At 33.9% G+C, this 27993-nt stretch overlaps 1 protein-coding gene across 1 annotated transcript; it reads left to right on the forward strand.

The window, feature by feature from the left end:
- On the forward strand, positions 1 to 27861 carry LOC122408464 (uncharacterized). The gene is made up of 9 exons (XM_043415260.1): positions 1 to 194; positions 464 to 624; positions 24342 to 24530; positions 24627 to 24831; positions 25460 to 25560; positions 25643 to 26673; positions 26755 to 26840; positions 27041 to 27264; positions 27342 to 27861. The coding sequence occupies exons 1-6, from the start codon at positions 1 to 3 to the stop codon at positions 26590 to 26592; spliced, it is 1800 nt and encodes a 599-aa protein (XP_043271195.1). The 3' UTR covers positions 26593 to 26673; positions 26755 to 26840; positions 27041 to 27264; positions 27342 to 27861.
- The last annotated feature ends 132 nt before the right edge of the window (positions 27862 to 27993 follow it).

The raw sequence follows: 27993 nt of genomic DNA on the forward strand, positions 1-27993 counted from the left end.
ATGAGTTGTCCGAATACTGCCGAACACGAAATAATATTAAGCGATGATGAGGATGGAGAAGAAAATTTCTATTATGAAGAAGCGATCGACGATCAAATAGAAATTCACTTGCCCGTTGTAACGGTGCCAATAAATGTAAAAGTATCCAATAGCGACGATGAGTATGAACCTGACGAGAAAAAAATCAAAACGATGTGAACAACTATTCTTTCTTAATTTTTTTTCATTCACATAAATAAACGAATTGTAATGAATGAAACAATGTTGAAGAAAATATTTATTCATGATACCCTATCCCATTAACGGTAAATTGAATTTAAAGGATGGTTATATGTGGAATTTTTAAAATCGATGGTGGCGGCTCTCCTATGGGACGGACATGATTTTTAATGGTACCATCGTGTTCGCGAGAAAAAATCACGCAAAATAAAAAAAAATACATCGTCCTACGACCATTTTAAAGGGAATTATCAAATTTGTTAACTAAGTCGCTCGAGCAAGGCTGCGGAGCGCGAGGGGGTACCCCCACTGCCGCGCCCGGGCGAGCGGCCGTCACAGCGCTCTCGGCCGCGCGCCGTCGAGTAGATTACACGGATAACCGTGATGACAAAATCCCTGTTGGAGGTCAGTATTTTATCGAATCTCATAGCCGGAACCCTACGGAGGGCTATCGAATTTGATTTTTGCAAAAATCTCAATATCAACAACAGATATTTGCAAAAATATAAAAATATTCATATCTCGGTCTGTAATAGAGATATTGCGACTTTTTTTTTTAAAATTGTTCGTTTTCCAAAAACGCATCGAATGGTCCAAGATTTTTCCGAATATCTTTGTAACTTTGTCCAGAATTGCTATTTGTTTATAAGCAAAATTTTTAAAACGTCAAAAAACACTATTTATTATCAACAAAAACGATTTATTTTTTCCAAAAAGTTTGTGCACGGTGACACGAAGCTCCTCGATTTTTTTCTACACTGTAGGCCTTCATCGCCAAATTCTATGAGATGTCAAAGTTTTTTCGAAGATCGCAAATTGTTGCTAAACTATATCTCACAGGTTAATAAATCTGCCACCATTCTCTTGGGCATTGAATTCCCTACATCTTGTATGAATTTCAAACCGATTACTCTACAAACAAACGATTGTAGCAGCAAAAACAAAGTTGTGATTTTTTGTCTTTATTTGCAATTAACTGCTTAATTAACAATGATAGCGCATTTTTGTATGAGACCTTTTTTATAGAGGACGTTATGCCGAACAACTTTCATGTGTTAAGTTTTTCGATCAGATGCGTTCCCTGAGCACCAACTCAAAATAATCGATTTTTTTTTTTCAATAATTTTTTATTGCAAAAGTGCAAGTCGGATTTGTTCGAAAACTCAGGGCTATATTCCTGTAGGTCCAAACAACCTATAAAAAAATTGGCTAACCTCTAGGTCTCTTGAATAGAACTTATGCTAAGGTGACTGGACTACGTGGAACTCGAGGAATCTCTCACTAGGCGTCAGGCGCAATGCTGATACGTAGTGATCGTTAAGAGACTATGTAGTTTGGAATTATGGAATTGTGATGATGTATGTCCAGTTTGCTCGCCTTTTATATCCGTGACGAACAACATCGAGTGTCTTCTTGGCGGGGATATCTAGATCGATCTGGATTTTCGGATCGTTCGTCTCTCTCGTTGCTAGGCAGCGATGAGCTGCCGTGCTGAGCATAGCGCGTACGGGAGGGTGTGTGCGTGTTCGGCGGTGGGGATCGCGGCGCTCGTGCGTGTGTCTGGTTGTTCTGTTACAATACAGAATGCCTGTTCGCTATTTTAGGCCTTCTAACTCTTCAGCCCCACTCGCGGTAGGCCTAGCAGCTGGAGGAGCCGACATCGTTGAGCCAATCAGAATGTGTAGAGGCACAACTCTACTACCACTAACTACGTCAAAACGCGTATACGTATACGTCGAACTCGTGATGTGTCAGTAACTTTTGCATAATCTTGAGCCCGTGCAAAGTTTTTTCTCAGCAAATACGCCACCGAGAATGCTGATTTTGGGCTCATTCGACAGATAATTTATTAATTAGCTTAAAGTTCAATTTTCAAAGCCGTACATAACTCATGAGCTTTGCAATTAAAGAAAATCACATGCCAATTTTACCCCCACCACCGCGAATCGTTTTATTCAGAAAAAGTATAGTCTCGGCAAGAGCCTCGGGCCAGCAGACGACAGGGCTGTCAATGTACTTGTCCCGAGACTCTACCGGGTCTCTTGATATTAGTATTGGGAAACTTCTCCTTGTACAAATTCTTTGATTTTACGTTTATTTATGACATAATTTTGTTGCAATCCTGGTTCTGGTTCTTCAAAAATTTTCAACGGGAGTTATGTGAAAAAAATAAACTTTCGCTCATTATAACCTCTCAAACGTTCTTTCCAAACAGAAATTTTATGTTGTGTAATTACATTATAGAAAAAATATGCGTGATTGTATGTAAATGAATGCAAATAAATGTTGAAAAACTTCGGTCAAGTAAAAGTGTCTAATTCAATGTATTGTTGTCATATTTTCTTTCATTTCGTTTGGCTGTGTTCACCGGGCCCTTTTTCCCACCTCCTTAGCTTACAGTGTATCCATACCAATTTCTATTCATTCTCTAGACAATTCGTATTTCTATTTCCTCATATTGATGTCAATAAATTGGAAAATTCATAACAAAAAGTTTTCATGATTGCTTGTTTACAAACACGAGTTTTAAAAAATCTTTGGGCCATGTAAATACATAGATATTCACTTGAATTGTTGCATGATGAATTTGGAAATTCATTTCAATAAGTCATTGGTTGCTTATTTTTCGTGATATCAAAATTTGTATCTTCCAAATGCAATGAACACATCTTATGTTTGACAACATGATGAAGCGACACGTATATTGAGTATTTCCAGACCATGTTTACGATTGGTATTATGGATTAAAAAATTCATGTGTGTGAGTCTACGCCTGATGATTTCTGGATGTGATCAAATATTTTGTCTGTGTATAACCATGGAGACATACTAAATTACACTATTTGATTTACTTCAACATGCAGCGTATCTGTCACTTTTTACATTATTTGATTTACATAAAAAATGCAGCGTATCTGTCACTTTATTTATTGAATATGCCATAATAAGTTTCAAAAATGTGGTTCAGATAATTTTAAAGTTTTTTGCCCCATAGCACCAAAGTTTGTATTACTGGTACGCAGCGAATACCTATATGAACTTTGATATCCCTGCGAAGCGGTAGGTGTGCCAATCTTTTCACTTTTTGGTTCCAACTGTAATATATGAATGAGATACATGAAACAATTATGCGTTCTGTTCACTTTCAAGTGCGCTGTCTTTTTTCTTTTTAGGTTTGGCATAATAAATTTTATGAATCGGTGGTAATTTTTTCTGTCTGTACCAAAATTTAGATGAATAAATCGCAGCGAATACTTGCAAATTTGGAAAATTCTGTGTATTGACATGCATGCCAGGTATTAGTACTTCCTTTTTTTGATTATGGAATATGGATATCTACAAATAATAAAAATTATACATGAATTATAGGATTTGGAAATGGATTTAAATAATAATCAATAATAAAAAATAATGATGAATGATACAAAAAGTCAGCGATGGCGTGTTTATGAATGGCATAAGAAGTTATGTTTTCAAAATGCAATGCTCATATTAAAAGTAAGCAATTCTGTTGGTCTTGACGCACTTCATACTTTTTCTTTTGTCCGGTTGAACCTTGGTGGCTACATGCAGAGTTTGAAAATTTTGTGCATCGACGTGGGTGCGTCAACTTTCTATCTCTGGGAATGATAATACGAATGGAAAAGATTGCTTCCAAAAGTCCTTGGAAGCACGTTTTTTAATGAAATAAAAATGACTAGCATTAGAATTCAATAAACATATGTGAAAATTGTGAATTCTGGTGGACTTGGTGAACATTATATATATATTTTTCATTCTCCTTCTATCAAATTTTAAGGAAAATCAATCCGAAAATTCGTTTCATTGAAAAATCTTCATGTTTTCTTTATTCACAATGATTTCATCAAAACAGATGAAAACAAAATTTATAAATGGAGGGGGAAAATTCCACAATGATACAAAATATTGAAAAACCTTAAGGAATCAAGAGACTCGGTAGAGTCTCGGGACAAGTACATTGACAGCCCTGTCGTCTGCTGGCCCGAGACTCTCGCCGAGACTATACTTTCTCTGAATAAAACGATTCGCCGTGGTGGGGGTAAAATTGGCATGTGATTTTATTGAATTACGAAGCTCAGGAGCCATTTAGCAACTTGAAAATTGAAGTTTAAGCCAATTGAGTAATTCTCTTTCGATTCCGCCCTAAATCAGCATGATCAGTGTTGTAATTGCTGAGAAAAAACTTTGCACGGGCTCAAGATTATGCAAAAGTTACCAACACATTCAAGAATTTATGCGTCTGTATTTATAAACACCATCAAAGGCACTTTGATGCTCTCGAGTTTCTGATTCGTTGGATCTGACGACATCCATTTTTAGACGTTGTGATTGGTTGTTGAAATTAGTTGTTGATGATTGGAAATCTGACGTCAACTTCAGAACGTAGCACACGGCGCAGCACAGCTGGTAACAGCAGTCATAAATTCGACCGATATACATATATATATGTACAAACCATGTGTCAGTTTTTGATCGTATGAACAGAGTTTCGACATTACGAAGTGCGTGCGGGATCATTAAAAAAATAATTTTCGTCATCTAAAGAAGTGCATATTACTATTTATTTTGTTATTTGTGATATATTAAACCGGTATCAAAGCGGCCGCGTAAATGTAGTCTGTGATGCGTGTATGAAAAGGAATATAAAAAATGCGCGATGCATATATGTCAACGAAACTTTTCAAGATTTCATTATTTCGTTCTATTGGAAATAAGTGTTAACTGAAATAATCCTTCAATTAAACCAGAGTACGAGAAATATTGTCCAGTGCGAATAAATTGTCAGTGGCGTCGTTATATATCATGTGTACATAGGTTATATATACGAATAAATAGAACAACCATACACGCAACTGTTAGAATGATATTAGAAACTTTAATTGAATAAATATTTTCTAATTTATTTCTTGTGTCGTCATTATTTTTAAACATCCCCATATTTTGCTTGATATTCAGTTTGGCTCTGCCCTCTCCGATCCTTGTTTTCACCCACTCAGTTTGCAGCGGATCGATTCATATTATTAATTCGTTGCCTAATATGTGTCCATTAATTTTCTACTCCTTCATGATGATTGTGGTAACAAGATTCGAGAGGTTTCTAACCATGATCTTGAATTGCACATTTTGTAAATCAGATTTTCAAAAAAAAATCTGGTCTTAGTATAGTGTGTAGTTACTTTTCCTATTAGGTCTGTCGAGTGATAAATTTGGAAACTTTTCCAGAAAGCTTTTGGATGCTTTTTTTGCTAATGATATGAAAAGTCGTATCTTAGGAATGCGGTATGCAAACACAAATTTTGATAAAAAACTTATAGAATGACATGTATGTTGAGTATTTCCACTTTGCAAACTACAAATATGGAATTATTATAAAAAAAATTCATTCCGATAAGTCTACTGTTGCTCAGTTTTGGATGCGATCAAATATGATGCCTACCAACATCCCCAGAAACTTACAGAATTGCTGAATGCAATGTGCGCTATGTCATTTTAATGTAACATCATGACTTTTGACAACTTTATATTATAATGCTGTAGATTCGGATCATTAAAATACTGCAAAAATCTGTAAACTATACAATTTAAATACTGTGCCATTCATTTTACATTTTGACTCTAACTGTAACATCTATATGAAGAAAAAAATTGATTATAAAAGTCTTCAGTTGCTCACTTATGGATAGATTTGAAATTGCTGTCTTCGAAGCTCATTGCGCAGATACATTGAACCGCAGCAGATACCGGCGAACTCTGAAATTTCTGTGGATAAATATATATGCGACGGATCACCCCTTATCTTTGATTATGGTAATATGTAATGGAACTTGGTTCGGCAAGTTTTTAAGTGTTCCTTTTCAAATAGTATTGAAGTTTGTATGACTGATATACAGCGAATACTTCCAAACTTTGATATTTCTGTGTTGCAGCATGTGTGCCAATCATTCAAATCATTTCCTCCAACCGTATCATGTAATCTAGAAAATACATCACAAAAGTCTTCCGCATTTCTAGATACTTCAATTTTCCTTTTTCTACTCCATTGTGAGTTTTCGAATTTCTAAATTCATTTCTAAATTGTCCTAAAATGATTTTCCTCCAAAACCAATGCAGGCACCTTAAACGTCTTTGAATTCTGTTGCTTTGTTGAATTAAGTTCGCTTAGTTTTTTTTGCTGCTTTGAGTTCTGGCATAATAAATGGTAGAAGTTTACGAGTACTTTTTTTCAGCAACTATCAAACTGTGGATAATTGAACCTCAGCGGCCGCTTGCAAACTTTGGAAATATATTTGATTGAGGGCACGTTTTGGATGAAATGAAATCTCTAGATTCAGAATGCAAAAGCGACATTTAAAGTGGGCAAATTTGTTGGATTTTTCGTGTCTTGAATTTGATCTATCTTTCATTTGAATTTTGAAGAAAAGGGATAAATAAAATCTGTTCTATTAAGGAAATCTTTACATCAGTTCTTTCTTGGTATGAAGACTTGGAAAAAATCGCCAAAGGCCAAGGACAGACAGGTGACGAAATATTTTCAGTACAATTTTGACGAAAAATAGATCTTTTGTCGCGGAAACCAACGTTATAAGCCGAAAATCATATTACAGCCCACGAGACGCATTTCTTCACTCTCTTAGGTTCCTATTACACAAAACATATTAGAAGATAAGGGGGAAAATCACCAACGTGGAAGAAGAAACCAGTGCCGAAATATTTCCAGTACAATTTTGACGAAAAATAGGTCCTTTTTCGTGGAAACCAACGTTATAAGCCGAAAATCATATCTCGGCCCCCAACCCGCTTTCTACCATTCTCTTGGGTTCCCAATAACCATAGCAAATTAGAGTAGAAGAAAAAAAATAGCCCAACTCCATGGACAGACCTGTGACGGAATGTTTTCTGTACAATGTTGACGAGAAATTTGTTGTTTTTCGTGGAAACCAACGTTATAGGCCGAAAATCATATCTCGGCCCGCAACACACTTTTCCCCATGCTCTTGGGTTCCAAATAGACGAAACATATTAGAGTACAAGGAAAAAAATCGCCAAAGTCCAAAGACAGACCTGTGACGAAATATTCCCAGTACAATTTTAACGAAAAATAGATCTTATTTCGTGGAAACGGACGTTATAAGCCGAAAATCATATTATGGCCCACAACACGCATTTCTCCATGCTCTTGGATTCCCAATAGACAAAACATATTAGAAGACAAGGAGAAAAATCACCAAAGTCCAAGACCAAACCAGTGCCGAAATATTTTCAGTACAATTTTGAAGAACAATTGGTCTTTTACGTGGAAACAAACATTATAAACCGAAATTCATTTCGCGGGCCTCATCCCGGATTCCTCCATGCTGTTTAGTTCCTAATAGGCATAACATATTAGAGTATAAGGAAAAAAATCGCCAAAGTTCAAGAGCAGACTTGTGACGAAATATTTTCACTACAATTTTTTCGAAAAATTGGTCTTTTATGGTGGAAACCAACTTTATAAGCCGAACATTATACCTAGGGAAAATAAGATTGGGAAAAGTACATTGATGGTCCCTTATTTGCTGATAATTTCATGCAAAAGATTATCCCATAAAAAATGTTCGTATGAGAATGGAATCTATAAAAATGTACTAAGCAAATAATTCATAGAAATTTATACTAAAATCCTATAACCGTCATAACATAAATGAGGAACATTTGAGAAAAAAGGCGTGATATCAAACCATAAACTTCCCTTAGGGAAAAAAAGGTTGGGACAAGTACATTGATGGTCTCTTGTTTCTGGATGACATAGAAAAAAGATTTAGAACCAGGAAAAAAATTCTATAAAAATAATAAACGAAAAATTGAAAAGTTCAAAAAAATTCAACAAAAATAAAAAACAATCGAAAAAATTCTGTAAAGAAAAATAAAAAATTTTCAAAAAAAAATCATAAATATTGAACAAATTGAAAAATGAACTATCCAAGTTACATGCAGTATAAAAATGTATGATATCAATTGGAGGCCAAGTTTTTATTGATAATTTGGAATATTTATCGAAAAAATTGGAAACTGTAATGAAATTCATGATAATTATTTTCACGAAAAAACTTAATGAAAAAAAAGACATAACGGAAGTTACGTGCAGTACTAAAATGTATTATATCAATTCGAGGTCAAGTATTTATCAGTTATTCGAAATATAATCTCCGGCGACAAATGAGCGTTGAGAATCCTTGTCGGGCTCACAACGTTTTATCAAAATTACTAAAAAATTAATGGAAATAAAATCATTAAAAATTCACATGAAAGTCATTCGTTACTTCATCAAGGTATACACTTTAAAGAATCGATTGCCCTCCGACTTTCAGGATCCCCTGGTATTATTCACAACATTCAACTTCGATTGGATCGGTACAAATTATGTTCAAAAACGTCTTAAACGTACTTGTCCGGCCCATCACTTTTTATTCAAATTGCTCATTCGACAACAAATCAGGGCTCTTCTATAATGACAAATATAATAAAATGGATAAAAATAAAAATAATATCTCCAAGTAATTTGAACTTGATTGTTCGCAAGTTCGTATAGCAATATCCACTTCTCAATTTCTTCAGTGAACACATACCATTCGGTAAGAACCAATGAAAATGAGAAATAATCAGGCGCATTACTAGAAATTTTCGAACCTACTCAGCCATGCAATGTTTTTTTTTCTATAGTCACGTACACATTTTGATAAATATCACTAGTCGAGTACGACACGTGGATTCCTGGAATTTGTAGAAAAATGATTTTGTTGTGAATTATGACTCCATATAATATAAATAGATTAATCAACTTCATCTTTCATTTTCGTTTCATTTTGACAAGAGCGATTCGAAGGAAAATTATTTTCTCGGGAATTACTGTTCCTTAATATTAACACATGCATTAACTTCGTTTTTGATTTGTTTTCAAATGAGCAATTTGAATAAAAAGTGATGGGCCGGACAAGTACGTTTAAGACGTTTTTGAACATAATTTGTACCGATCCAATCGAAGTTGAATGTTGTGAATAATACCAGGGGATCCTGAAAGTCGGAGGGGAATCGATTCTTTAAAGTGTATACCTTGATGAAGTAACGAATGACTTTCATGTGAATTTTTAATGATTTTATTTCCATTAATTTTTTAGTAATTTTGATAAAACGTTGTGAGCCCGACAAGGATTCTCAACGCTCATTTGTCGCCGGAGATTATACTAGGGAAAAAAAGGTTGGGACAAGTACATTGATGGTCTCTTGTTTCTGGATGACATAGAAAAAAGATTCAGCACCAGGAAAATAATTCTATAGAAATAATAAACGAAAAATTGAAAAGTTCAAAAAAATTCAACAAAAATATAAACAATGGAAAAAAATTCTGTAAAGAAAAATAAAAAATTTTCAAAAAAAATCATAAATATTGAACAAATTGAAAAATGTACTATCCACGTTACATGCAGTATAAAAATGTATGCTATCAATTGGAGGCCAAGTTTTTATTGATAATGTGGAATATTTATCGAACAAATTGGAAACGTTAATGAAATTCATGATAATTATTTTCACGAAAAAAGTTAATGAAAAATAAGTTATAACAGAAGTTACGTGCAGTACTAAAATGTATTATATCAATTCGAGGTCAAGTATTTATCAGTTATTCGAAATATAATCTCCGGCGACAAATGAGCGTTGAGAATCCTTGTCGGGCTCACAACGTTATATCAAAATTACTAAAAAATTAATGGAAATAAAATCATTAAAAATTCACATGAAAGTCATTTGTTACTTCAACAAGGTACACACTTTAAAGAATCGATTCCCCTCCGACTTCCAGGATCCCCTGGTATTATTCACAACATTCAACTTCGATTGGATCGGTACAAATTATGTTCAAATACGTCTTAAACGTACTTGTCCGGCCCATCACTTTTTATTCAAATTGCTCATTCGAAAACAAATCAGGGTTTTTCTATAATGACAAATATAATAAAATGGATAGAAATAAAAATAATATCTCCAAGTAATTTGAACTTGATTGTTCGCAAGTCCGTATAGCAATATCCACTTCTCATTTTCTTCAGTGAACATATGCCATTCGGTAAGAACCAATGAAAATGAGAAATAATCAGGCACATTACTAGGAAATTTTCGAACCTACTTAGCCATGCAATGTTTTTTTTTCTATAGTCACGTACACATTTTGATAAATATCACTAGTCGAGTACGACACGTGGATTCCTGGAATTTGGAGATAAATGATTTTGTTGTGAATTGTGACTCCATATAATATAAATAGATTAATCAACTTCATCTTTTATTTTCGTTTCATTTTGACAAGAGCGATTCGAAGGAAAATTATTTTCTCGGGAATTACTGTTCCTTAATATTAACACATGCATCAACTTCGTTTTTGATTTGTTTTCGAATGAGCAATTTGAATAAAAAGTGATGGGCCGGACAAGTACGTTTAAGACGTATTTGAACATAATTTGTACCGATCCAATCGAAGTTGAATGTTGTGAATAATACCAGGGGATCCTGGAAGTCGGAGGGGAATCGATTCTTTAAAGTGTGTACCTTGTTGAAGTAACAAATGACTTTCATGTGAATTTTTAATGATTTTATTTCCATTAATTTTTTAGTAATTTTGATATAACGTTGTGAGCCCGACAAGGATTCTCAACGCTCATTTGTCGCCGGAGATTATATTTCGAATAACTGATAAATACTTGACCTCGAATTGATATAATACATTTTAGTACTGCACGTAACTTCTGTTATAACTTATTTTTCATTAACTTTTTTCGTGAAAATAATTATCATGAATTTCATTAACGTTTCCAATTTGTTCGATAAATATTCCACATTATCAATAAAAACTTGGCCTCCAATTGATAGCATACATTTTTATACTGCATGTAACGTGGATAGTACATTTTTCAATTTGTTCAATATTTATGATTTTTTTTGAAAATTTTTTATTTTTCTTTACAGAATTTTTTTCCATTGTTTATATTTTTGTTGAATTTTTTTGAACTTTTCAATTTTTCGTTTATTATTTCTATAGAATTATTTTCCTGGTGCTGAATCTTTTTTCTATGTCATCCAGAAACAAGAGACCATCAATGTACTTGTCCCAACCTTTTTTTCCCTAGTCAAGAGACTCGGTAGAGTCTTGGGACAAGTATATTGACAGCCCTGTCGTCTGCTGGCCCGAGGCTCTCGCCGAGACTATATTATCTCTGAATAAAACGATTCGCGGTGGTGGGGCTAAAATCGACATGTCATTTTCTTGAATTGCGAAGCTCAGGAGTTATGTCGCAATTTGAAAATTGAACTTTCAGCTAATTAAGAAATTCTCTTTCTATTGCGCCCAAAATCAGCATGATCGGTGGCGTAATTGCTGAGAAAAAACTTTGCACGGGCTCAAGATTATGCAAAAAGTACCAACACATTTACGCAGCTGACGTATCCGTATATGGGTTCAGACCGATACATACAAGGGCTTCTTGATGCCCATCATAACCAATCACCGGTGAGAATCTATCCGTCTCGACCAATCGCCGATGAGAAAGTTTCTGATAGTCCTCAATGTTTTCTTGTATACCGTCTGTTATCGTCTGTTATGTTATTATAAAGTGATTGCGATCGTAGCCCCGTGGATCAACGGTGCAAGATTTGCAAATTTCGTTTAAATAAATAAAACATTATTGGAAATAGCAGTGGATATAATGAATTTTATTTTTTTCATAAAAGAAGTTTCAATAAGTTTCGAGCCCAATTCACGACAATAATATCTATAATAAATAAAACCTCAAAAGTGGATTAATTCATCTCATACAGTGTACTGAGAGTGAGTAAAATATTGAGAAGTGAAAACGTGAATAATGTGTGTCGTGAAAATTAAGAATTATCTGTTCTACTTCGATATCGTAATATATACATAGATAGCAAATTTGCGAGATTTCGCGTCATGTTGACGTTTGAGGTTATGACCGCCGGAGTGCTGTTGCGTGCAGAGTGTAGAAAAATAAAAGTGGTTATTGATAAGTGGAAGGAATCGATATTATTAATGACGTGACTAATTAGTGTTGAATAATAATAATAATAACAATGAGAAAAAAAACGTTCGTTCATTATAACCTCTAAAACGTTCTTTCCAAACAGAAATTCTATGTTGTGTAATTACATTAAAGAAAGAGGTGGATGGTTGTGTGTAAACAAATTCAAATAAATTTTAAAAAACTTTGGTCAAGTAATTCAATGTATTGTTGTCATAATTTCTTTCATTTAGTTTGGCTGTGTTCACCGGTCCCTTTTTTCCACCTCCTTAGCTTACAGTGTATTGTCATACCAATTTCTATTTGTTCTCCAGACAATACGAGAGATATTCATATTTCTATTTTTTTTATATTAATTTCAACAAGATAATTTGAAATATTTATAACAAAAAGCCTTCATAATTGCTTGTTCATACACCCAAGTTTTGAAAAATCTTTGAGCCATGTAAATGCATAGATATATTCACTTGAGTTGTTACATGATAAATTTGGAAATTTATTTCAATAAGTCATTGGGTGCTTAATTTTCATGATATCAAAATTTGTATCTTCGAAATGCAATGAACACCTCTAAAGTTTGACAAAGTGATGAAGCGACATGTATATTGAATATTTCCAGACCATGTTTGCGATTGGCATTGAAGGTTGAAAAATTCATGACTGTAAGTCTACACCTGATCATTTTTGGATGTGATCAAATATTTTGTCTGCGGATAACCATGGAGACATACAAAATTACAGCATTTTGCTTGCTTCAACATGCATTGTATCTGTCACTTTTTTTTTGAATGTGTCATAATAAGTTTAAAAAATGTGGTTCATGTAATTTTGAAGTGTTTTTCCCTATAGCACCAAAGTCTGTATAACTGGTACGTATCAAGTACCTATGAACTTTGATATTTCTGTGAAATAGCAGGTATGCCAATCTTTTAGCTTTTTGGTTCCGACTGGAATATATTAACGAAGATATTCATTACTAAAGTCTTCACCTACTTATTTCTGAATAGATCTGAAATTACTGTCTTCAGAAACTAATGCACAGATACATGAAACAATTTTGATTTCTGTTCTCTTTCAATTGCGCTATCTTTTTTCTTTTTAACTATGGCTCTGCTCTTTCCGATCCTTGTTTTGACTCCATCGGTTTGCAGCAGATCGATGCATATTATTAATTGGTTGCCTAATATGTGTCCTATGATTTTCTACTATTTCTTCATGCTGATTGTGGTAACGTGATTCAAGAGGTTTCCAATTATGATCATCAATCGTACATTTTGTACAACAGATTCTCAAAACAGTTTCTGGTCTTGATATAAGTGTAGTTATTCTTTTTCCACCTGGTCTGTCGAGTAATAAATTTTGAAACTTGTTCCAAAAAGTCTTTGGATGCTTTTTTTGCTGATAATATGAAAATTTGAATCTTCGGAATGCGGTAGGCAAACACAAATATTGACAACAATACTTATGAAATGACGTGTATGTTGAGTATTCCTATTCTGCAAACTGCAAATGTGGAATTATTGGTGAAAACATTCATTACACGATAAGTGTACAGTTGCTCAGTTTTCGATGCGATTAAGTATAATACCTGCCAACATCATGGAAACCTACAGAATTTCTGAATGTTATGTGCGCTATGTGATTTTAATGTAACATCATGACTTCTAACAACTTTCCACTCTAATACTATAAATTTGGATCATTGAAATACAGCAACAATCTGCAAACTATAAAATTTATATACTGTGCCATTCATTTTATTTTTTGACTCCCACCGTAACACAAATATGAAGTGAAAAATTCATTACAAAAGTCTTCAGTTGCTCATTTATGGATTTTCTGTGGATAAGTATATGTGCTAAGTATCACCCCCTATCTTTATAGTAATATGTAATGGAACTTTGTTCAGCAAGTTTTAAAGTATTTCTTTTCAAATAGTATTAAAGTTTGTATTACTGCGGTATGGAGCGAATACCTTCAAACTTTGATATTTTTGTGTCGCAGCATGTGTGCCAATTATTTAAATTTTTTACTCCAACCGTAACATGTAATTTCAAAAATTCATCACAAAAGTTTTCAGCTTTACTAATTATCTTAATTTTCCTTTTTCTAAATTCTATGCTAAATTTCTGAATTTCCTAATTTATTTCTAAATTATCCTGAAATGAAATTGTTTTCCTCCACAAGCAATGCAGGTACCTTAAACGTCTTTGAATTCCGTTGCTCTGTTGAATCAAGTACACTCAGTTTTTTTTACTTCTTTGAATTCTGACATAATAAATGTTTCCGGGTGCCTTTTTTCTGCAACTATCAAACTGTAGATAATTGGATCTCCGCGGCCACTTGCAAACTTTGGAAATATATTTCATCGGGGGCATGTTTTGGATGACACGAAAATGTCTAGATTCAGAATGCAAAAACGACATTTAAAAATGGCCAATTCTGTTGTATTCGTTGTGTCTTGAATTTGATCTATCTTTTCTCTTTTCCTTTCTTTTCACTAACGTTATAAGCCGGAAATCATATCTCAGCCCGCAACACGCATTGCTACATGCTCTTGAGTTCCCAATGGACAAAACATATTAGAAGACAAGGAGAAAAATCACCAAAGTCCAAGAACAAACCTCTATCGAAATATTTCCAGTTCAAATTTGACGAAATTTAGGTCTTTTTTCGTGGAAACCAACGTTATAAGCCGAAAATCATATCACGACCTACAACCTGCTTTTCACCGTGCTCTTTGGTTCCTAATTGACAAAACATATTAGAGTACAAGGAAAAAAATCGCCAAAGTCCAAGGAGAGACCTGTGACGAAATATTTTCAGTTCAATTTTTACGAAAAATAGGTCTTTTTTTGTGGAAACCTACGCTATAAGCCGAAAATCATATCCCGGCCTCCAACCCGCTTGCGGCCGTGCTCTTGGGTTCCTAATTGACAAAACATATTAGAGTACAAGGGAAAAAATCGCCGAAGTCCGAGGACAGACCTGTGACGAAATATGTCCAGTACAATTTTGACGAAAAATAGGTCTTTTTTCATGAAAACCAACGTTATAAGACGAAAATCATAAATAATTCATACAAATTTAAACTAATATCCTATAGTCAACTGAACATAAATAAGGAACTTTTGAGAAAAAAGACGTGATATCAAACCATAAACTTCCCCTAGGAAAAAAAAGGTTGGGACAAGTACATTGATGATCCCTCGTTTGTTGATAATTCCATCCATGAAAAAAACTTTAAAACAAAATTTTTATAAAAAATGGGCAAAAAAATTATTTTATAAAAAAAATACAGAACAATTCGAAAAAAAATTCACAAATCTTGAAAAAGCATTATCTTTAAAAAAAACTAAACTGTATCTATTTTTTAAAGTGTTAAAAGAACCAAATAACAAGTAAAAAATAAAAACCGAAAAATCGCGCTTGAAATCATTTTGGAAACCGATGCCTCATTCTTCTTATTTGATTCGAAGGGCTAAATCAACTAAAAAAAATTCCATCTAATTTACGTACAGCATTAAAATTTATTATAACAATTCGAGGCCAAGTATTTTCTAATAAAGTGAAAAAAGTTACCATTTGAGTTACGTGCAGCACTAAAATTTATGATATCAATCGAAGGACAAGTAATTTATGAGTAACTCCAAATTTCAACATTATGGAACTGTTTTAAGAAGCTTTTAAATCCAAAAAAATCACATGCAAGCTAGTCATTTCTTACTCTATGATGGCAGAGACAATCGATTTTTTTCAGACTTTCAGGAGTTACTGATATTATTCACAATATTCGACGTCGATTGGATCGATAGAAATTATGTTTAAATATGAGTTAAAAGTACTTGTCCGGCCCATCACTTTCCATTAAACTTATTATATATAAATAAAAATCAGGGCTTTTTTAGAACTGTTGGAGTACAAATATTCATGCAGAGGGAATTTAGAGAGTTATCTTCAAGTAATTTTCTCTTAATTGCACTAATTTAATAAGAATGGAAACAAATTGTTCTGTAATATACAAAGGATGTTATTGTGCATCGATAAATAAAAAACATTTTGCACATTAAATATGTTGAAGGTTCCAAAATAACTCCCCAGTTTGTATTGCTATGACGGCAGTGTTTACTTCTCACTTCTTCCAGCGAACGAATTTCATTCGGCATAACTAACCTAAATCGCATTTCAATAAATTTTTAATCGGATTCTCCCGTACAGTTTCGTTTTTTTATGATTGATTTTTATTTGATTTAAATGAAAAGTGATGGGCCGGACAAGTACTTTTAACTCATATTTAAACATAATTTCTATCGATCCAATCGACGTCGAATATTGTGAATAATATCAGTAACTCCTGAAAGTCTGAAAAAAATCGATTGTCTCTGCCATCATAGAGTAAGAAATGACTAGCTTGCATGTGATTTTTTTGGATTTAAAAGCTTCTTAAAACAGTTCCATAATGTTGAAATTTGGAGTTACTCATAAATTACTTGTCCTTCGATTGATATCATAAATTTTAGTGCTGCACGTAACTCAAATGGTAACTTTTTTCACTTTATTAGAAAATACTTGGCCTCGAATTGTTATAATAAATTTTAATGCTGTACGTAAATTAGATGGAATTTTTTTTAGTTGATTTAGCCCTTCGAATCAAATAAGAAGAATGAGGCATCGGTTTCCAAAATGATTTCAAGCGCGATTTTTCGGTTTTTATTTTTTACTTGTTATTTGGTTCTTTTAACACTTTAAAAAATAGATACAGTTTAGTTTTTTTTAAAGATAATGCTTTTTCAAGATTTGTGAATTTTTTTTCGAATTGTTCTGTATTTTTTTTATAAAATAATTTTTTTGCCCATTTTTTATAAAAATTTTGTTTTAAAGTTTTTTTCATGGATGGAATTATCAACAAACGAGGGATCATCAATGTACTTGTCCCAACCTTTTTTTTCCTAGGGGTATAATCTCCGGCGACAAATGAGCGTTGAGAATCCTTGTCGGGCTCACAACGTTTTATCAAAATTACTAAAAAATTAATGGAAATAAAATCATTAAAAATTCACATGAAAGTCATTCGTTACTTCATCAAGGTATACACTTTAAAGAATCGATTCCCCTCCGACTTTCAGGATCCCCTGGTATTATTCACAACATTCAACTTCGATTGGATCGGTACAAATTATGTTCAAAAACGTCTTAAACGTACTTGTCCGGCCCATCACTTTTTATTCAAATTGCTCATTTGAAAACAAATCAAAAACGAAGTTAATGCATGTGTTAATATTAAGGAACAGTAATTCCCGAGAAAATAATTTTCCTTCGAATCGCTCTTGTCAAAATGAAACGAAAATGAAAGATGAAGTTGATTAATCTATTTATATTATATGATTTTAATCCCACAAAATTATAGACACGTTCGAAATGGTTGAAAAATTGAGGATATCACTTCAAACATTCGATAAATTCAAACATTGTTATAAATTGTACAAAACTTAAGGAAAATCATTGGAGAAAGGAGAATTATTTTTAAATATCACAATAGAAACATTGGAGAACTTGATAAAATCTTATTTAAGAATATTTTTTGTGGTTTCGAACTACCACAGAAAAAAGATTTGATATTAAGCCGTAAAAATCCTCTCTCGGAGAAAAAAAATTTGGACAATTACATTGATGATCGCCCGTTTTCGCATTATACCACAAAAAATGTAAACAAAACTTCTTAAATCACACAACAAAAATGATTTCGAACCGTAAGAAAATATCAAATATATTACAATCCTACAGCATTAGTGTATAATGTTCTTCACTAATATATACTGATTGTGCGGTATCAGTCTTTTTTCGACGAATCAGATGTTACAAGCCAAAATCATATCTCGGCCTCCAACCCGCTTTCCACCGTGCTCTTGGGTTCCTAATTGACAAAACATATTAGAGTACAAGGAAAAAAATCGCTGAAGTCCAACAACAGACCTGTGACGAAATATTTCCAGTACAATTTTGACGAAAAATAGGTCTATTTTCGTGAAAACCAACGTTAGAAGCAGTAAATCGTAAATAATTCATAGCAATTAAAATTAAAATTATATATTCATCAAAACATAAATAAGGAACTTTCGAGAAAAAAGACGTGATATCAAACCATAAACTTCCCCTAGGGAAAAAAAGGTTGGGACAAGTACATTTTTGGTATCGTGTTTGCTGATAATTCCATCCATAAAAAAAAACTTGGAAATCGATGCCTCATTCTTCTTATTTGATTCGAACAGCTAAATCAATTGCAAAAAATTCCATCTAATTTACGTGCAGCATTAAAATTTATTATATCAATTCGAGGCCAAGTATTTTCTAATGAATTGAAAAAAGTTACCACTTGAGTTACGTGCAGCACTAAAATTTATGATATCAATCAGTGGACAAGTATTTTATTAGTAACTCCAAATTTTGACATTATTAAATTGTTCTAGTAAGCTTTTAAATTCAAAAAAAATCACACGAAAGCTAGTCATTCGTTACTCTATGGTGGCAAAGACTTATAAGAAAATCGATTTTTCTCAGACTTTCAGGATCCTTTGGTATTATTCACAAAATTCAACGTCGATTGGATCGATACAAATTATTTTTAAATAAGTGTTAAAAGTACTTGTCCGGCCCATCACTATTCATTCAATAAAAAATCAATCATAAAAAAACGAAATTGTACGGCAGAATCTGGTTAAAAATTTGTTCAAATGCGATTCATTATTAGTTTAATGCTTTTAGTAATAGTATAGGTTAGTTCTTATTCCGTATGGAATTCGGTCGCTGGAAGAATAAGTAGGAAGTAAAAATTGACTTCATTGAATATAAACTGGAGAGCTATTTTGGAAGCTTGAACATATTTATTATGTACAATTTGTTTCATTTATCGATGCAAGAATAAAATCCCTTGTATATTGCGGAATAATTTGTTTCCGTTTTTTATTAAATTAGTGCAACTAAGTCAAAATTACTAGAAGATAATTCTCTCCATTCCCTCTGCATGAATACTTGTGACTTGTGAACCATCAGTTCTAGGCAAGCCCTGATTTTTATCTGGATAAACAATTTAAACGGAAAGTGATGGGCTGGACAAGTATTTTTAACACTTATTTAAACATAATTTCTATCGATCCAATCGACGTCGAATATTGTGAATAATATCAGTAGCTCCTGAAAGTCTGAAAAAAATCGATTGTCTCTGCCACCATAGAGTAAGAAATGACTAGCTTGCATGTGATTTTTTTGGATTTAAAAGCTTCTTAAAAAAGTTCCATAATGTTGAAATTTGGAGTTACTCATAAATTACTTGTCCTTCGATTGATATCATAAATTTTAGAGCTGCACGTAACTCAAATGGTAACTTTTTTCAATTTATTAGAAAATACTTGGCCTCGAATTGATATAATAAATTTTAATGCTGTACGTAACTGAGATGGAATTTTTTTAAATTGATTTAGCCCTTCGAATCAAATAAGAAGAATGAGGCATCGGTTTCCAAAATGATTTCAAGGGCGATTTTTCGGTTTACTATTTTTTACTTGTTATTTGATTCCTTTGACACTTTAAAAAATAGATGCAGATTAGTTTTTTTTAATATAACGTTTTTTCAAGATTTGTAAAATTTTTTTCGAATTGTTCTGTAATTTTTTTTGTGAAATAATTTTTTTTACAATTTATAAATTTCTATGAACTATTTGCTTAGTACATTTTTATAGATTCCATTCTCATACGAACATTTTTTATGGGATAATCTTTTTCATGAAATTATCAGCAAATAAGGGACCATCAATGTATTTTTCCCAATCTTATTTTTCCTGGGTATGATGTTCGGCTTATAAAGTGGGTTTCCACCATAAAAGACCAATTTTTCGTAAAAATTGTAGTGAAAATATTTCGTCACAAGTCTACCTTTGAACTTTGGCGATTTTTTTCCTTATACTCTAAAAAATTGTAGTGAAAATATTTCGTCACAAGTCTACCTTTGAACTTTGTCGATTTTTTTCCTTATACTCTAATATGTTATGCCTATTAGGAACTCAACAGCATCAAGGAATCCGGGATCAGGCCCGAGAAATGAATTCCGGTTTATAATGTTGGTTTCCACGTAAAAGACCAATTTTTCTTCAAAATTGTATTGAAAATATTTCGGCACTGGTTTGGTCTTGGACTTTGGTGATTTTTCTCCTCGTCTTCTAATATGTTTTGTGTAATAGGAACCCAAGAGAGTGAAGAAATACCACGAAAGAACTGACGTAAAGATTTCCTTAATAGAACAGATTTTATTTATCCCTTTTATTCAAAATTCAAATGAAAGATAGATCAAAATCAAGACACGAAAAATCCAACAGATTTGCCTAGTTTAAATGTCGATTTTGCATTCTGAATCTAGAGATTTCATTTCATCCAAAACGTGCCCCCAATGAAATATATTTCCAAATTTTGCAAGTGGCCGCTGAGGTCCAATTATCCACAGCTTGATAGTTGCTGAAAAAAAGTACCCGAAAACTTCTAACATTTATTAAGCCAGAACTCAAAGCAGCAAAAAAAACTAAGCAAACTTAATTCAACAGAGCAACAGAATTCAAAGACGTTTAAGGTACCTGCATTGGTTTTGGAGGAAAACCATTTCAGGACAATTCAGAAATGAATTTAGAAATTCGAAAACTGATAATGGAGTAGAAAAAGGAAAATTGAAGTATTTAGAAAAGCGGAAGACTTTTGTGATGAATTTTCTAGATTACATGATACGGTTGGAGTAAATGATTTGAATGATTGGCATACACGCTGCAACACAGAAATATCAAAGTTTGGAAGTATTCGCTGTATATCAGTCATACAAACTTCAATACTATTTGAAAAGGAACACTTAAAAACTTGCCGAACCAAGTTCCATTTACATATTACCATAATCAAAGATAAGGGGTGATCCGTCGCATATATATTTATCCACAGAAATTTCAGAGTTCGCAGGTATCTGCTGCGGTTCAATGTATCTGCGCAATGAGCTTCGAAGACAGCAATTTTGAATCTACCCATAAATGAGCAACTGAAGACTTTTATAATCAATTTTTTACTTCATAATATAGATGTTACAGTTAGACTCAAAATGTAAAATGAATAGCACAGTATTTAAATTGTATAGTTTGCAGATTTTTGCAGTATTTCAATGATTCGAATCTACAGCATTATAATGAAAAGTTGTCAAAAGTCATGATGTTACATTAAAATGACATAGCGCACATTGCATTCAGCAATTCTGTAAGTTTCTGGGCATGTTGGTAGGCATTATATTTGATCGCATCCAAAACTGAGCAACAGTAGACTTATCAGAATGAATTTTTATTATAATAATTCCATATTTGTAGTTTGCAAAGTGGAAATACTCAACATACATGTCATTCTATAAGTTTTGTTATCAAAATTTGTGTTTGCATACCACATTCCTAAGATACGACTTTTCATATCATCAGCAAAAAAAGCATCCAAAGACTTTTTGGAACAAGATTCAAAATTTATTACTCGACAGACCAGGTGGAAAAAGAATAACTACACTTATATCAACACCAGAAACTGTTTTGAGAATCTGATATACAAAATGTGCGATTGATGATCATAGTCGGAAACCACTTGAATCACGTTACCACAATCAGCATGAAGAAATAGTAGAAAATTAATGGACACATATTAGGCAACGAATTAATAATATGTATCGATCCGCTGCAAACAATGGAGTAAAAAACAAGGATCGGAAAGAGCAGAGCCAAACTCAATAGGAAGCAAAATATGGGAATATTCAAAAATAATGATGACACAAGAAATAAATTAGAAAACATTTATTCAATTGTAGTTTCTCACATTATATACTAACAGTTCCGTGTGTTCTTGTTTTATTAATTATCAACCATAATATTTCAGATCGCAAAAAGAAATCTTGACACATTATAGATTGACGAACATTTGTCCTTACAACTTCCAGACCTATTTTTGATAAACTGATTTGCCTTATTTATTTTATTCATTAACTATGCGAACGTTTGTTACATATGTCCCGCACTTCGTAACGTCAAACCCCGGCCGGTTCGTTACCACACAGCTATCAAAGGGAACTCGTATATATAACCTCCATAATTACACATGATATATAATCATGCAACCGACGATATATTTACACTTAAAAATATTCCGCGCACTCTGGTTTAATTGAAAGATTATCTCATTTGACACTTATTTCCATTCGAACGAAATAATGAAATCTTGAAAAGTTTCGTTGACGCATAAGCATCGCGCATTTTTTTATATTTTTCATTTTCACACACAGATCACAGTCTACATTTACGCGGCCGCTTTTATACCGGTTTAGTATACCACAAGTTTTAACAAAATAAATATTAGTATACACTTTGTTAGATGACGCGAAAATTATTTTTATTTTGCCGCACGAACTTCATAACATCATAACCTCAAACGTCAACACGACGTGAAACTTCGGCTGGTGACTTTCGAGTGATTAGTGATTTCGAGCTCTCGAGCTCCTCTGCTTTCCGCCAAACTTCCTTGCTCTTTTTATTGAATGTCATTGGCTCAAAAATTCTCTCACCCTTCATTGGTTGCAGCAAAATTTCTCTCTCCAGGGATTGGTGATCATGGGGGCCAAGGGGCCTATGTTTCTAGCGGTTGGAGTACGCGTATACAGATGCGTCAAATCCTGAATGTGTTAGTAACTTTTGCATAATCTTAAGCCCGTGCAAAGTTTTTTCTCAGAAATTACGACACTGATCATGCTGATTTTGGGTTCATTCGACAGAGAACTTCTTAATTAGCTAAAAGTTCAATTTTCAAAGCCGTACATAACTCATGAGTTTCGTAATTTAAGAAAATCACAAGCGAATTTTACCCCCACCACCGCGAATCGTTTTATTCAGAGAAAGTATAGTCTCGGCGAGAGCCTCAGGCCAGCAGACGACAGGGCTGTCAATGTACTTGTCCCGAGTCTCTTGATATTAATTGAGGAATTAGAACCGAGTTTTTCAAAATATTTAACAAAAATGCTACTAGCTCGGCGATAACAACATCGAGGGCACTAATATATCTGATTCACATAATACTATAAATGTTTATCGAGCGTATTAATGAATTCATACGATACCTTGTTGCTACTGAAAATTCTAAATATGCCAGTGTGTCTTTTCATTTTTCCACGCGAAATGGTACCCCTCACCGTTCAATGAATTGGTTGCATGGCCGGTTGTGATAGTTGACGATTGCTGTCACAAGATTTGGTGATGGACAATTCCTTGAAAGGAAAATTACCGGGCGGTGTGAAACCGTTTTTGTAACGCTCAATCACCATTGATGTGTCTTTCTTCTCGTTTATTTTGTTCGCTGCTTTCATATCATCTGTCACGTCCCGCGTGCGTTAAGGTAGGAGTCGCGCGACTCTATGGTCAAATCACTACTTATTAATTCTCGAAATAAAATAGGTCATAAAGAAGGTTTTCTGTATTGAATAAATCTTAGGGCAATTTAAACTGTATTCGTATAAATTTATACAAGATTATATTCAATAATTTATGATTAGAAATATCTTACGATTGCTTATTTGACTCGGTTACAATCAGCTGTTGATAGCTGTATATATATCAGCTCCTGGAAGTAATGTGGTAAAAAGGTTGATCTGGCAACACTGCATTTTTCAATATAGTATATCGGCTCTCATCTGACAGTCGACAGATATTCTAACCTCCAAACTCGCCGGCTATATTATGTTATGCAGTGAGAGCAGTGATAGTGAGTTTATGATACGATGAATACGGAACGACACGATATTCGAAGCGAACACGGCATTTCGAATGGGAGGTTCATATCTAAAAAAAGAAAGCAGTGGCGAGAAAACGTTATGATGTCAAAAAAAAAAACCAAATGAAGAGTCAATAAGCCCCCGCAATGTTGAGGATACGACACAGGAATGTTTTTTGTCGGGTCGTCAAATAGTTGAATTGGGATACCTCGCAACAGAATTATGGTGCCAGCAATGTGACATCCCCCTGTCGCTGCGAAACATTGTGAAAAAATACACCATCGGTCTTGCAAATGAACTGTACATCAGATGTACAGTCTGCAATACTGTCAAGATAGCTTGCACCGGAAAAAGTAAAAACCACATCAACAGGAGAGAATATGATGTGAATCTGAAATTAGCCGTTGGTACGTAAATTTTAAACAAATATAATTTAAATTAATTTGAACCTTTTTTGTATATACATGCATGTGTATGTATTAATATAATTAAATTTTATATAGCGATACTCGATGCTGGTATCGGAGAAGCTCAGATGAATACAATATTGTCTGCGCTTGATATTCCGGCAGTGACCAAATCCCTTCTGAAGCGTCATGAAAGGATTGTTGGTGTGGCGATCGAAGAATTAGCGAATGAAAGTTGCCGAACGAGTATTCGCATCGAAAAAGATTTGACGGTAGCAGCTGACGTGGATCCTTCATCACGGTAATTATTACATTTATAATGCTAATAATATAATTTATAATGCTAATTATGCTACAATTGCACGTTCTATCATCACGTTCAAGCATGTGCATGTATGATGTAATCATTCTTTTATTTTGTTATGTGTTATATATTTTATTAATTTATTAGATACTCAAGAAAATAGAAAATTCATATTCCTTTATATTTCACTATGCTTTTGAATATTATTTCTTCCGGTTTGTTACAATATGAGTTACTTCTGTTTTCTGTTTGTATATTTAAGTTTATGTTTTTTCAAGCACTTTTACAGCGGCATGCAGGGCTATGGCAGCATTAAAGCATTAACCTTGCACATTATTTCATTCTGCAATTTTAACTGTTGTAGCTGAATAATTTAGATGAATAATAATCGCTCAAATACGAATAAATTAATAAACACAATTTTTTTGCACTTTAGCACAGGATGTCATCGATGGAAAACCATTTGAAGCAGCAAGGAATATTCGTTTAATCACTACAACAATCATGAAGTTTATGATCGACTGAGCGTTGATTGGAATTTAAATGTTTGGATTTATTCTCAATCCCATATTATACCGGAATCACATGCAAATATCAACTTTTTGTTGAATTTTTCCAATTACAGTATCAGTTCATCAATTCCACAGAAAGTAGTTTCTCTCAAAGCCAGTTACGATGCAGAGTGGCAAAAACGTGGTACAGGGCATGCATATAATAGTCTGACTGGTATGTAAATATAAACATCAATATGCTTTTTGCTAATGCAATTTCTTTGAAAAAACAACCTTATTATTATTATATGTTGTAGGTCATGCATCATTAATCGGTTACCACAGTGGTAAGGTGTTATCGTACGCGACGCGTACTAAAAGATGCGCAAAATGTGATCGAAACCACCCGAAGGATGATCACGACTGCCGGTTGAATTTCGATCGTAGCGCAAAAGCTATGGAGCCAGACATGGCGATCGAACTTATAACCAAAAATCGTCTTTTACTAGAAGAAAATGTATCGATCGCAGTTATGATTGGAGATGACGACGCCTCATCGATCGCCGCCGTACGTCGTGAATCGGTACATAAGATTGAGAAATGGTCTGACATTAATCATGCCAAAAAGGGCCTGACCAGTGCCCTTTACGCCTTAAAAGTACCGAAAGAAGTAATAAATTATTTCGCACGAGCATTTTCTTATGCTGTGTATCAAAACAAAGGAGAAGCGGCAGCGGTTAGAGCAGCATTGTTCAATATTATTGATCATGCTTACGGAAACCACGACAAATGCGGAGATTGGTGCCACTCTCACGCCAAGGAAAACTGTGGTGATGATCGTTTGAAAGGCAGCAAGGCATTGACGGATCCGGAGCTGCGTTCGAAACTAACTACCGTAATTGCAAAGTATGCGAACAACGCCGAAAAACTCGCACCGTGCGGTTCTTCACAAGCAAACGAAAGCTTCAACCGAATAGTGAGCAGCAAACATCCAAAGGCACAATTTTACGGTGCTTCAGAGTCGATGGCCTACAGAGTGGCAGCCGCCGTATGCCAAAAAAATCTCGGAACAATGTACGTACCTGAGGTATTTAAAAAACTCGATCTTGCTCCGGGAAAAAATACGACAACGTACCGACGACACAAAGATGCTGCGAGATTGAAAAAATCTGATCTATCGAAAACCGTTCAAATGAAAAAAAAAGATTGTTCGCCACCAGTACTAGAAATAATAAGAATGCTGTCTCACAACAACGAGAAGGAATAACCTACGAAACGGGGTGTGCACTCGATGGCGTATCAGAGCTTCTGTGCAATCAACTAAATAATAATAATAATCTATCCACGTGTACGTATCGAAACAAAGTATATGTTAATATATATTTTACTTGTTAGTCGTGTTATTAAAACTTGAAACCTATTATTATAGGTGATGTAGCTGATTTATCAAAGAGCACAATCGTGCTATTCGATTTGGAAACGAGTGGTTTGTCAAGCAGTGCTGAAATATGCCAAGTGAGTTTTGTTTTCTATATTGAGAAGTATAGTATAGTATGGTGAGCGGTGTACCCTAAGTTGTATTGTCCTATCTCTAATAAATTCACCACCATTTCACGCTAATTAAAAAAACAAAACATTGAGCTCTAAAAAATGTCAAAAAAAACGTGTTGAAATCTGTTCCTCTATATTTTTATGTGTATTTATTATTATTTCAGATCGCTGCAGCCTCTGAGACACAGACGTTCAACGTGTATATGACACCGAAAAGCATATCTCCTGCAGCAGCTGCAATAACTGGATTGCATGTCGAAATGGGCGAGTTATATCTCAACGACCAACGGTTGGACACTGTACCAACGCGAACAGGCTTGATGAGCTTTATAGCTTTTTTGCGTACAATTGGAGACAGCGTAACACTAGTGGCTCATAATGGGTCTAGGTAGCGCGTACATTGTGCACTCACCGTCATTGGTTTGTTTATAAGTTGTTTTGCACATTTAATATGTTTCACGACAGGTTCGATGCACCAATAATTTTACGTCACCTCCGAAACTGTGAGCTACTCGAAGAATTCATGGCTGTCGTCGAAGGGTTTGCCGATACTCTCACCATATTCCGCGAACGTTTGGAAGATCGCAAGAGGGAGAAAAAAAAATTCAACCTGACAGCTTTAGCGTGCGACTTTCTCGGTAGCGCCTCAATAAAAGGAGCTCATGATGCGCAAATTGATGTGCAGATCCTAAGGCAGCTCATAACTGTCATAGGACTCAGCAATGACACCATTCGGAGTAATGCACAGACGACTGTAAACATTTTAAGAAATCAAGAAAGATTGGCACTTGAAAATCGATACAAAGCGTCGATGCTGAATTTGAAGCCGGGTGTATCTGCAGGAATGATTACCAAGATGGCGAAAGCTGGAATTTCGTGAGAAATTTTGCAAAATGCATATACAAGTGGAGGCGAGCATGCGGTAAAAATGTTGCTTGGCGAGGACGTCAATGGACGGCCGCGAGTTACAAAAAACATAAAAGTTTTAAACGGAATTTTCAATCAACTGAATCACAGCGCATAAATGTTGTTTGATCTTCAACATTTGTAATATGTCTCATTTTCTATTATGAATAAAAAAAATATGCAATGAAATGTGTTTTTAATAGGTTATTAT

The sequence above is a fragment of the Venturia canescens genome, chromosome 3, assembly GCF_019457755.1.
Source record: "Venturia canescens isolate UGA chromosome 3, ASM1945775v1, whole genome shotgun sequence".
In the NCBI taxonomy this organism is placed as follows: Eukaryota; Metazoa; Arthropoda; class Insecta; order Hymenoptera; family Ichneumonidae; genus Venturia; species Venturia canescens.